Genomic DNA, 12397 nt, shown 5'->3' on the forward strand with positions numbered 1-12397 from the left:
TGATTCCAGTGAGTATTATCTTAGCCAAACAGAACACTAGGCAAGAATCAGTATAACAGATTTAAAATATAGGAAAATAAATATTTCTATCATTCTGTGGGTTTAGAAGACAATTGGGGAACTACAAATAACCATTTTTGGAAGTATATAAATACCCCTAATTCAATACCAATGCATCAAAACCTTAACTGTATGGTTTATTAAATACCTATGCTAACATCACTCATTTTATGATATATGTCATGAATATATTAATGAAAATATTTGTAAAATAATGTGTAGGCAGTGGATTGTAAGATATTACTGAGGCTTTAGTTTATTTTTACAGGAGATATGCCTTTAGCGAACAAATACAATGACAGTTTAAAGGTTTATTTCCATCACTGTCATGACAATCCTTATATATTAGTCAACCTCTATCTCCATATTTCAACAGAAAGTACTGCCAATAATTAGTGTTAAACTTGCAGTAATTAAAAAAATTCAAAGTACAAATGGTATTTGGTTAATATTTATATGAAAATGAGTTTAAGACCTCAGCTATAGGCTGTTTTCATACTTTTCTGGTACTTTTGGTATAATATATAAGTGTGTATTTCAAAAGAAAACAGATAGGATGATTTCATTACCTTTTTAAGTATTGTATCAACACATTTTCTCAATGGGTGATTATACTTGATGCTTTCATTCACTTTACGAACCTCCTATAAAAACAGTAAAATAAATAAACATATTTCGATTTCTACAGATCACATATTCCAAATGAGACTGCATTAAGTACTACATATTTTCTCACAAGTTCAACTTCAACACAAATTACTTTGCATTACATGAATAAAGGCTCTTAAGAACACAAGTAAAAATACAAAGTCACTGAATAGCTATTTCCATACCCTGAACTTTTCCTTACTTTTTAGATTCACTCTCTCATCACTTCATCACTTGGTGCACAAAAAAGAATAAGCATTATTTAAAAGTCCACAAAAGATCAGACAAACTTTGTGGTCCTAAAAGAACAGGGCTATATTCCTCTGCCTTACTCACCAAGATCAATTATCTCATTATCTAAAATATAGTGAAAAACCAGAGGAAGCAAAAAAGCCTACAAATGTCACAAAGTGCCAGCTCTTTCCTATAAGAGTACTCTAGAGCAGTCATGATTGATTAACTCCATACTTGCTTATGAGGAGCACACTATCTGCTGGCGGGGCACAGTGGCTCAGGCCTGCAATGCCAGCACTTTGGGAGGCTAAGGCAGGTAGATCACTTGAGTCCCAGAGTTTAAGACCAGTTTTGGCAATACGGTGAAACCCCGTCTCTACCAAAAATACAAACATTAGCCAGTCTCATGACCTGGTCTCTAAATAAATAAATAAAAATTTAAAAATAGAATAATTTAAAAACAAACAAACAAAACAGCACACTATTTGCCAGTACTGTGCTAGGTGTAAGGACCCCATAATCCCTATAGAGGGCAGGGAGAGAAGACAAGGAATTGTCAGTCTTAAAATTTCAGTCCAGTAATGCGATAATTAAATAAGCAATTCTGATTATAAAAGGCATAGAAGGAGGCCGGGCACGGTGGCTCAAGCCTGTAATCCCAGCACTTTGGGAGGCCGAGACGGGCGGATCACGAGGTCAGGAGATCGAGACCATCCTGGCTAACACGGTGAAACCCCGTCTCTACTAAAAATACAAAAACTAGCCGGGTGAGGTGGCGGGCGCCTGTAGTCCCAGCTACTCGGGAGGCTGAGGCAGGAGAATGGTGTAAACCCGGAGGCGGAGCTTGCAGTGAGCTGAGATCCGGCCACTGCACTCCAGTTCCGGCGACAGAGCGAGACTCCGCCTCAAAAAAAAAAAAAAAAAAAAAGGCATAGAAGGGTTAAAGAGAAGACTCTTTAGAACCAGTAGTTCCTAAGGAATCACAATATTCTATAATATTCATGAAATTTTTAAGAAGCTGAAACCACTGTTTTAGTCAGGTGGAATAGCATGTTCACAGCCTGGAAAGCATAAGAGAACTGAGCAGGATATTTAGAAGAACATTCTGAGGCACAGAGTAGAGAAGGGTTTTTAGGGATATAAAACTCAAGGCAGAGACGCCATCTAGCACATAGACAAAATTGCGAAAAAATATTTGTAATTTATATGACAAAGACTCATCCTTAATATGTGATGAGCTCTTACAAATCAACAGAAAAGTGGGAACACGGAAAAAATGCCATGGCCAATAAATGTCTAAAAAGATATTTGAGCTCACTAAAAACAGTTATAGATTTTAAAAATAAGTTTTTCAAAATTGACATTATGTAAAGAGGTAAGACTGTGGGAAAACAGGCTCTCCTATATACAGTAAAAAGTGATATAATCTATTTAAAGGTAATTTCACATCTACTGAAGTTTAGAATATGTATACTTTATAAATAATCTGTACCAGTAGACACTATTCCTGTTAACAAATTTAGCTTAATGAGGAAAACAAACATAAATAAAAATGATGTGGAAACTACTGTCAGAGAAAATTATGAGGTGCTCTGAGAGGGGAGAATGTAGAGTGGGAGACTTTCTGATTAGCTGATTATTTAAAATGAGATGAAACAAATATATAGAAGTCAGTCAACCAAAGGGAGAGACTAGAATATTCCTGGCAGAGAGAAAGGGATGGGACACACAAAGGCCTCCAGGCCTAAGTGAGCACATTACTTGAAGGGACTGAAAAAACTCCAGTGTGATTATAGGGAAAGGGAGATTAAGGGTCTGCATAGCACTGGATCAGGCTGAAAGAGCAAGATCAAAGTGATCCTAGAAGCCCTTAATCATGGTTTATTTTGAGGTTAATGTGTGAGGCCTACACATGACAGTGACAAGATAAGACTCGGGCTTTTAAGAGGTCACCTGGAAGCATCATTACATCTGTTTTCCATTACTAAGCTGCCTTAAAGTTTCTTGACTTGTTAGCACAAATTTATCATACTTTGAATATGAACTATATAATTTGTTTATATATTACATGTGAAATATCATGTTTTTTTCTTTATTTAGCCATATTAAAAAACAGGTACTGAAACAATTAACATTTGCTATATCTGTTATAAATTTCGGCTTCCTTCAAAAGTTCATAATTTTAATAAAGCATGGAAAGTATTTGAAATATACTGTTTGCTTTCTTTATACAAAATAATGTTAACTTTGAGCTCTTTCATTACTGTGTCTCATCAAATTCTTTTCTAAGCAGGTCAGACAACATTCATGAAGGAAGGCTAACAGGCAGTTTTCAGTGGAAATAAGTAGCTGTTTCTCCCTCCCTAAAATTCTCTACCTAGAAAAATGACAAAAGGTAGAGGTGACCTTTTAGGCCATATAGCAAATATCTTCTGAATGATTTGACATAGTTTGTAAGTTTTATTAATGCTTCAAAGACAGGTAATAGACACACAAATGCATGTATCAGTTTCAGAGAGAAACATATCATAAAAATACCAAACAGTTTTTATAAAACTACATTTGGGAGATTAAATGGATAGCTGAAAAAATATTTACCAATAAAGTGACTGAATTTTGTTATCTGTCAAATGACTAGAATTCTCAGTATGGCATTCAAAGCCAAGATATAGCTTTATCTTTCCAATGTAAACTTCATGCTCAAATTAATTTGGTTTTAAAACTTCCTGATATCTGCCTGGAATGTTATCAGCTATCAAAATTCTACCCATTCTGCAAGGCCCAGGCAATCCTTCATGTCCTCTCACTGTCATTTAGTAGTGATAACTTCTCCATACTAGAGCATTTTCTTTTTATCATTCATGTCACATTTACCACATACTGTAAGGGACTCTGTCCGATTTTCTCCTCTAGAAAGTCAGTAGAATAGGAATTTCTATTCTGGCCAGTTCTGCATAGCACTTAACATGGCAGGAAGATAGTAAGTATTTTTTAAATGATAAATACGTTTCTCCTCAAGTTTATAAGTTTCCAGATATTCAGAAAAGCAGAAAGCATCCTAAAATAGCTTGAAGTATATGGCCACAGAAATTCATATGCAGGAGGTAGAGCAAGATGGCTGAATAGAATTCTCCACTGATTGTCCTCCTCACAGGAACACCAGATTAAGCAACTATCCACACAAAAAAGTGCCTTCATAAAAACCAAAAAACAAGGTACAACTTCAGCCACTGTTGGGTATAGTACTAAGTGGGTTCTTGGGGCCCCAGATTGCAGGACTTGGCTCTTAGACAGCATTGTTGAACCTTCGCTGGGCCAGACAGGAGCCCAGTGCCCTGAAGGGAAAGTCCCAGGCATGGCAGCATTCACCACAAGCTGACTGAAGAGATCTTGGGCCTTGAAGGACTTTGTCTTGTGGCTTGGGTGCCAGTTTAGCCACAGGTAGATTCCTACAGTTTCTGGCTCCAGGCTCTGGCTGGCTCCCAGATGGCATCTCTGGACACACCCCAACTCAGGGAGAACTTGCCACTCTGAAGGGAAGAACAAAAGCTGGGTTGGCTTTGCCACCTGCTGACTGTAGAGGACCAGGGCCTTGAGCAAACATAGACGGTAGCCAGGCAGTGGTTACCGTGGGCCTTGGGCGAGATGCAGTACCATGATAACTTCAGGTCTAACCCAGTGCAGTCCCAGTGATGGTGGCCACAGGGGTGCTTGTGACACCCCTCCCCCACCTCCATGAAGCTCAGGACAAAGAGAGAGATTCCAGTTGTTCGGGAGAAAGCAAGGGAAGGGAACAAGAGTCTCTGCCTGATGCTCCAGAGAATTCTTCCAGATCTTATCCAAGACCACCAAGGTGGCACACATCTACAAGTCTGCAAGAACCACAGCAGTATGGGGTTTGGGGTGTCCCCTAATATAGATACAGCTGCAGTGACTAAAAACTTAGATTACAATACCCAAGTCCTTTCAAATACCTGGAAAGCCTTTCCAAGAAGGATGGCTACAAATAAGCCCACACTGCAAAGACTATAAAGAATATCTAATTTTTCAATGTCTGGACACCGATGAACATTCACAAGAATCAAGACCATCCAGAAAAACAAGACCTCACCAAACAAACTAAATAAGGCACCAAGGCCGAGCACAGTGGCTCACTCCTGTAATCCTAGCACTTTGGGAGGCTGAGGCTGGAGGTTACTCGAGCTCAGGAGTTTGAGAACAGCCTGGGCAACATGGTGAAACCCTGTCTCTACAAAAATACAAAAATTAGCTGGGTGTGGTGGTTTATGCCTGTAGTACCAGCCACCAGCTACTTGGACGGCTGACGTGAGAGGATGACTTGAGCCCAGGAGGTGGAGACGGCAGTGAGCCACAATCATGCCAGCCTGGACAACACAATGAGACCCTGCCTCAAAGAAATTAAATAAAATAAATAACAAGGCACCAGGGACCAATCCTGAAGACACAGAGATATGTGCCCTTTCAGACACAGAATTCAAGATAGCTGTCAAAATTCAAGGTAACACAGAGAAGGAATTCAGAATCCTATCAGGTAAATTTAACAAAGCTGTTGAAATAATTAAAAATAATCAAGTAGAAATTCTGGAGTTGAAAAATGCATTGACATATTGAAGAAAGCATGAGAGTATCTTAACAGCAGAAGTGATCATGCAGAAGAAAGAATCAGTGAGCTAGAAGACATTTGAAAATTTGGCTATTTGAAAATACAGTTAGAGGAGACAAAAATAATAAAAAAGAATGACAAACGTCTACAAAATCTAGAAAATGGCCTCAAAAGGCCAAATCTAAAAGTAACTGTCCTTAAAGAGGAGGTAGAGATATAAGGGTAGAAAGTTTATTCAAAGTGATAATAACAGAGAACATCCCAAACCTAAAGATATCAATATTCAAGCACAAGAAGATTACAGAACACCAAGCAGATTTATCCCACCCGAGACGGGCGGATCACAAGGTCAGGAGATGGAGACCATCCTGGCGAACACAGTGAAACCCCGTCTCTACTAAAAATACAAAAAACTAGCCGGGCGAGGTGGCGGGCGCCTGTAGTCCCAGCTACTCGGGAGGCTGAGGCAGGAGAATGGCGGGAACCTGGGAGGCGGAGCTTGCCGTGAGCTGAGATCTGCCCACTGCACTCCAGCCTGGGCGACAGAGCAAGACTCAGCCTCAAAAAAAAAAAAAAAAAAAAAGATATTTAATAATCAACTCCCTAAGGTCAAGGATAAAGAAAGGATCCTAAAAGCAGCAGGAGAAGAGAAACAAATAACACATAATGAAGCTCCAATACATCTGGCAATAGGCTTCTCAGTGGAAACCTTACAGGTCAGGAGAGTGACAGGATATATTTAAAATGCTGACAGAAAAAAAACAAAAAATCACTTATCCTAGAATAACATATCCAGTGAAAATATTCTTCAAACATGAAAGAGAAATAAACGTTTCCAGACAAACAAAAGCTAAGAGAGTTCATCCATACCAGTCCTGTTCTATAATAAATGTTAAAGGGAGTTCTTCAGTCTGAAAGAAAAGGACATCGATGAGCAACAAAAATCATCTGACAGTACAAAACTCATTGGTAATAGCAAGACACAGAAAAACAAAGAATATTATTAACACTATAACTGTGGTGTGAAAACTACTCATATCTTGAGACAAACCAATGAAAAATAACTATGACAACTTTTTAAGACACAGATAGTATAATAATACATAAATATAAAAAAAAGTTAAAAGTAGAGGGAGGAAGTGAAATCTAGTTTTTATTAGTTTTCTGTGTTTATCTTTGCAATCAATGTCAAGCTGTCATCAGTTTAAAATAATAGGCTATAAGATATTACTCACAAGCCTCAAGTAACCTCAAACCAAAAAGCATACAACAGATACACACAAAATAAGAAGCAAGAAGTTAAAACATACCACCAAAGAAAATCACCTTCACAAAAAGGAAGACAGGAAGAAAGGAAAGAAGAGGATATCACGAAACAACCAGAAAACAAATAACAGAATGGCAGGAGTAAGTCCTCACTTATCAGTAATAACACTGAATGTAAATGAACTAAACTCTTCAATCGAAAGACACAGAGTGGCTGTATTGGTAAAAAGACATTACAAGTGATACTGCAGAAATTCAAAGGATTATTAGAGACTTCTAATGAGCAACTATATGCCAATAAATTGGAAAACCTAGAAGAAATGGACAAATTCCTAGACACATGCAACTTACCAAGATCAAACCATGAAAGAAATCCAAAACCTGAACAGATCAACAAGTAATAAAATCACAGTTGTAATAAAACGTCTCCCAGCAAAGAAAAGCCCAAGACCCAATGGTTTCACTGCTGAATTTTACCAAACATTTAAAGAACACAAATCCTACTCAAACTATTCTGGAAAACAGAGGAGGAGGGATACTTCCAAACTCAATCTATGAGGCCAGTATTGCCCTGATTCCAAAATCAGAAACAGGCACATCAAAAAAAGAAAACTGCAGGCCAATATCCCCAATGGACACTCATGAAAAAATCCTCAACAAAACACTAGCAAAACAAATTCAAGAACACGTTGAAAAGGCCATCCATCTGATCAATTCAGATTTATACCAGGAATGTAAGAATGGTTTGACATATGCAAATCAATCAGTGTGATATATCATATTAATAGAATGAAGGAAAAAACCATATGAACATTTCTATTGATGCCGAGAAAGCACTGACAAAATTCAACATCCCTTTATGATAAAAACCGTAAAAAAACCCTGAATATACAGGGAACATACCTCAACACTATAAAAGTCATATATGACAGACCCACAGCTAGTATCATACTGAATGGGGAAAAATTGAAAGCCTTTCTTTTAAGATCTAGAACAAGACAAGGATGCCCACTTTCACTACTGTTATTCAGTATAGTACTGGAAGTCCTAAGTAAAGCAATCAGACAAGAGAAAGATATAAAGGGCATCAAACTTGGAAAGAAAGAAGTCAAATTATCCTTGTTTTCAGGTGATAAATCTTACATTTGGAAAAACCTTAAAACTCCACCAAAAAACTATTACAAGGGATAAACAAATTCTGTAAAGCTGCAGTACACAAAATCAACATTCAAAAATCAGTAGCATTTCTATATGTCAACCACAAACAATCTGAAAAAGAAATCCCATTTACAATCTCTATAACACAAACAAAATACCAAGGAATTAGCCAAATAAGTGAAAGATCTCTACAATGAAAACTATAAAACACTGATGCAAGGAATTGAAGAGAACACAAAAAAATAAAAAGGTATTCCATTTTCATGGATTAGAATAATCAATATTGTTAAAATGTCCATACTACTGAAAGCGATCTATAATTTCAATGCAATCTCTATCAAAATATCAATGACATTCTTAACAGAAACAGAAAAAACAATCCTAAAATTTATATGGAACCACAAAAGATCCTCAACTGCCAAAGCTATTTTAAGTAAAAAGTGCAAAACTGGAGGAATCACACTATCTGACTTTAAACTATATAATAAAGCTATAACCAAAACAGCATGGTGTTAGGATAAAAATAGACCAATGGTATAGAATAGAGAACCCCAAAATAAATCCATATATCTACAGTGAACTCATTTTTGACAAGGGCTCCAAGAACATACAACGAGGAAAGGATAGTCTCTTCAATAAATGGTGCCAGGAAAACTGGAAAACTGGATATATGCAGAAGAATGAAACTAGACCAGATATCTCCCCATATATAAAAATCAAATCAAAATGATTTAAAGACTTAAATCTAAGAACTCAAACTATGAAACTAATACAAGAAAACATTGGAGAAACTCTCCAGGATATTGGACTGGGCAAAGATTTCTTGAGTAATAACCTATAAGCACAGGCAATCAAAGCAAAAGCTTCTGCACAGCAAAGGAAACTATCAACAAAATGAAGCGATAACCCACAGAATAGGAGAAAATATTTGTAAACTATCTTTCTGACAAGAGGTTAATAACCAGAATATATAAGGAATTCAAACAACTCCATGAGAAAAAAAAAAAAAAAGTAATAATCCGATTAAAAATGGGCAAAAGATTTGAATTTCTCAAAAAAAAAAAAAAAAAAAGACATACAAATGACAAACAGACAAAAACAGGCATTTTATAGTTTTCATTGTAGAGATCTTTCACTTACTTGGCTAATTTCTTGATATTTTATTTGTGGTATAGCAATTGTAAATGGGGTTTCTTTTTCAGATTGTTTGCTGTTGACATATAGAAATGCTACTGATTTTTGAATCACTAATCATCAAAAAGATGTAAATCAAAGCTACAATGAGATATCATCTCACCCCAGTTAAAATGGGTTTTATCCAAAAGACAGGCAATAACGTAATGTAAATTAGTACAACTACTATGGAGAACAGTTTGCAGGCTCCTCAAAAAAATTAAAGAAAAAAAAAAAGCTACTATGTGTTCCAGCAATTACACTGCTAGGTATATAACCAAAACAAGGAAATCATTACATCAAAGAAATGTCTGTACTCCTATGTTTATTGCAGCAGTACTCACAATAGCCAAGATTTAGAAGCAACCTAAGTGTCCATCAACGTATGAATGGATAAAGAAAATGTGGTACATATACACAACAGAGGACTATTCAGCCATTAAATAGGAATGAGATCCAGTCATTTGCAATAATATGGGTGGAGCTAGAGGTCATTATGTTAAGTGAAAGAAGTCAGGCACAGAAAGACAAACTTTACAAGTTCCCATTTATTTATGGGGCTGGGAGGGGTTATGGGCAGAAGGGAGGGTGGGAAGTGGGAATGGTTAATGGGTACAAAAATATAGCTAGAGTGAATAATATCCAGTGTTTGATAGAACAGGGTGACTACAGTCAATAATGTAATTGTACATTTTAAAATAACTAAATGAAAATAATCGGTTTGTAACATAAAGAAAAATAAATGCTTGAGGTGATGAGTATGTACAAAAATGTTTTAAAACCCCAGAAAAACAAACAAAAAAGAAATTCATACCTGAGAAATCATGCATTGTTTTTGATGGAAAGAGGTTCAGAGTTATCTTGCTGTCTATGTGTACCTACTGCTATTTTCAAAACATTCATTTTTAAAGAGTGGTTTCTTATCTAAAACTTCTTACACAGCTTAAAACCTAAGAATACTATACTAAAATAGCACAAAAGTCACCAATGCCGGTCCTTAATTTTCCACATCTTATTTCTAAGCAGAGGGCTCCTATTTAAAAATAACAACAACAAAATCTATTTTATTCAGACAGCAAAGTTTCCTCTAGGGAAAAATCCGTAACTCACATAATACCTGGGTTTATTTTATTTCGCAGGAATGTTGAATAAATTAGTGAAACCCAAATTCCTCAAATCTGAAACATCTGAATTTAATACCAGCTTTTGGATGGAACACTACAAATCTAAATTTAAATTAATTTCTTTTATCAAATGTAAGTATCTTATCGAAATATCAGTTTTCAACTATTTCAATTTTTTAAAAAATTCAAAATTTCAAATATAAATGTAAAATTTATCAAAGATAAATTACCTTCTTTCAAAAGATGTAATAACATTCATCATAGGAATGTTGAATATAACAGGAAATTTAATCATTTCAATTTAAATAATACTATTTATAGACTCACTCCTACATTTAAATCAATATTTTCTGCTGTAGCTCTTACATTCTGTAGAGAATAAATGCTGCAAAGCCAACATAAAATTTTCTAATCACAGTATACATTCATTTGTTCATTTATTCATTCACTTAAAAAATGGTTGCTGAGGCCGGGCGCTGTGGTTCAAGCCTGTAATCCCAGCACTTTGGGAGGCCGAGATGGGCGGATCACGAGGTCAGGAGATGGAGACCATCCTGGCTAACATGGTGAAACCCCGTCTCTACTAAAAATAAATACAAAACACTAGCCGGGCGAGGTGGCGGGCGCCTGTAGTCCCAGCTACTCGGGAGGCTGAGGCAGGAGAATGGCGTAAACCCGGGAGGCGGAGCTTGCAGTGAGCTGAGATCCGGCCACTGCACTCCAGCCTGGGCAACAGAGCAAGACTCCGTCTCAAAAAAAAAAAAAAAAAAAAAAAAAAAAAAATGGTTGCTGAGTGTTTAAGAGTCTGGACAACCAGGGAAGATGTTATAGGTTGAACTGTGTCCCCTGAGACCTAACCTCCAGTATCTTAACATGCGATCTTATTTGAAATAGGGTTGTTGCAGATTTAATTAGCTAAGTTAAGATGAAGTTATACTGGAGTGGGATGAACTCTAATCTAATATGACTGGTGTCCTTACAAAACAATGAAGTTTGGACACAGGCACACAGGGAGAACACCATGTAAAGATGAAGGCAGGGGTCTCCAAGTCAAGGTATGCCAAAGATCGCAAACCAACAGAAGCTAGAAGACAAACATGGAACAGATATTCCCTAGAGCCCTCAGAAGGAACCAACCCTGCAGATGCCTCAATCTTGAACGTTAGTCTCCACAACTGTGAGCCAATATTTTCTATTGTTTAAGCCACCCAATTTGTGGTAGTTTTGTTACAGCAGTCCTAGGAAGCTAATAAAGCTTCCCTGAAGAATTCTCATTTATGTTAAGACCTGAAAATGAAATAGGAATTAGCTGAAGAGAGTGCTGAAAAGCGCATTATAATAGTTTGGGAATAGCATGCTCAAAGATAGAAAAGAAAGACAATGTGTGTAATGATTAAGCATAGGGTCATCAAGCAAGATCAATTCATTCCACTACTTGTTCTCATACTGGAACACATCCACACTCATTCATTTATTTACTGGCTATGGTTGCTTTCATCCTACGAGGACAGAGTAGTTGCAATAGAAACGATATCGCACACAAAGCCTAAAATATTTACTATCTGGCCCTTTACAGAAAAAGTTTATCAGTCCCTGTTAGAGGCAAGACTGCCTGGTTCTTATCACTTCCTAGCCATGTAGACATGAGAAAGTTACTTAATCTCTCTGTGCCTCACATTCTTCATTTATAGAATGGGGATTTACAAAAATCTCTATCATAAAGTCATGAGAATTAAATATATGTATAATGCTTAGAAAGTCCCTCTTAGGCAAACAGTAAGTCTATATAATTGTTTACTATAATTACCACCATTGCTAAGTTTGAGGAACCAAAGTTGAGTGTTAGGTAAATATTAAGTCTATAGAATTGTTTATTATTTCATCACCATTAGCAAGTTTGAGAAACCAAAGATGACCAGTGTGAGAAGACAGAGGTTTGGGATACAGCTGGAGAGCTAAACATAGGCCAAATTATTTTTCTGTAGGCTGTATTACCACATTTTGGAGTTTATTTTAACATGACTGAAAAGCCTTCAAAAGGAGTTTGAATTTGGAGAGTATCATCAGCTGAGTAGCATATTTTCCCTGGGGAGCAAAACTGTGAGGTGAC

At 36.6% G+C, this 12397-nt stretch overlaps 1 protein-coding gene across 2 annotated transcripts in view; it reads right to left on the minus strand.

The window, feature by feature from the left end:
- Positions 1 to 12397, minus strand: part of LMBRD2 (LMBR1 domain containing 2) — a 62608-nt gene that overhangs the window by 25311 nt on the left and 24900 nt on the right. For both annotated transcript variants that reach the window (XM_033179359.1, XM_033179360.1), the window contains exon 7: positions 630 to 704. In XM_033179359.1, the coding sequence (XP_033035250.1) occupies positions 630 to 704 (75 nt within the window). The remainder of the gene's footprint in view (positions 1 to 629; positions 705 to 12397) is intronic.

Source organism: Trachypithecus francoisi, unplaced genomic scaffold (assembly GCF_009764315.1).
Source record: "Trachypithecus francoisi isolate TF-2019V2 unplaced genomic scaffold, Tfra_2.0 Lachesis_group2, whole genome shotgun sequence".
Lineage (NCBI taxonomy): Eukaryota > Metazoa > Chordata > Mammalia > Primates > Cercopithecidae > Trachypithecus > Trachypithecus francoisi.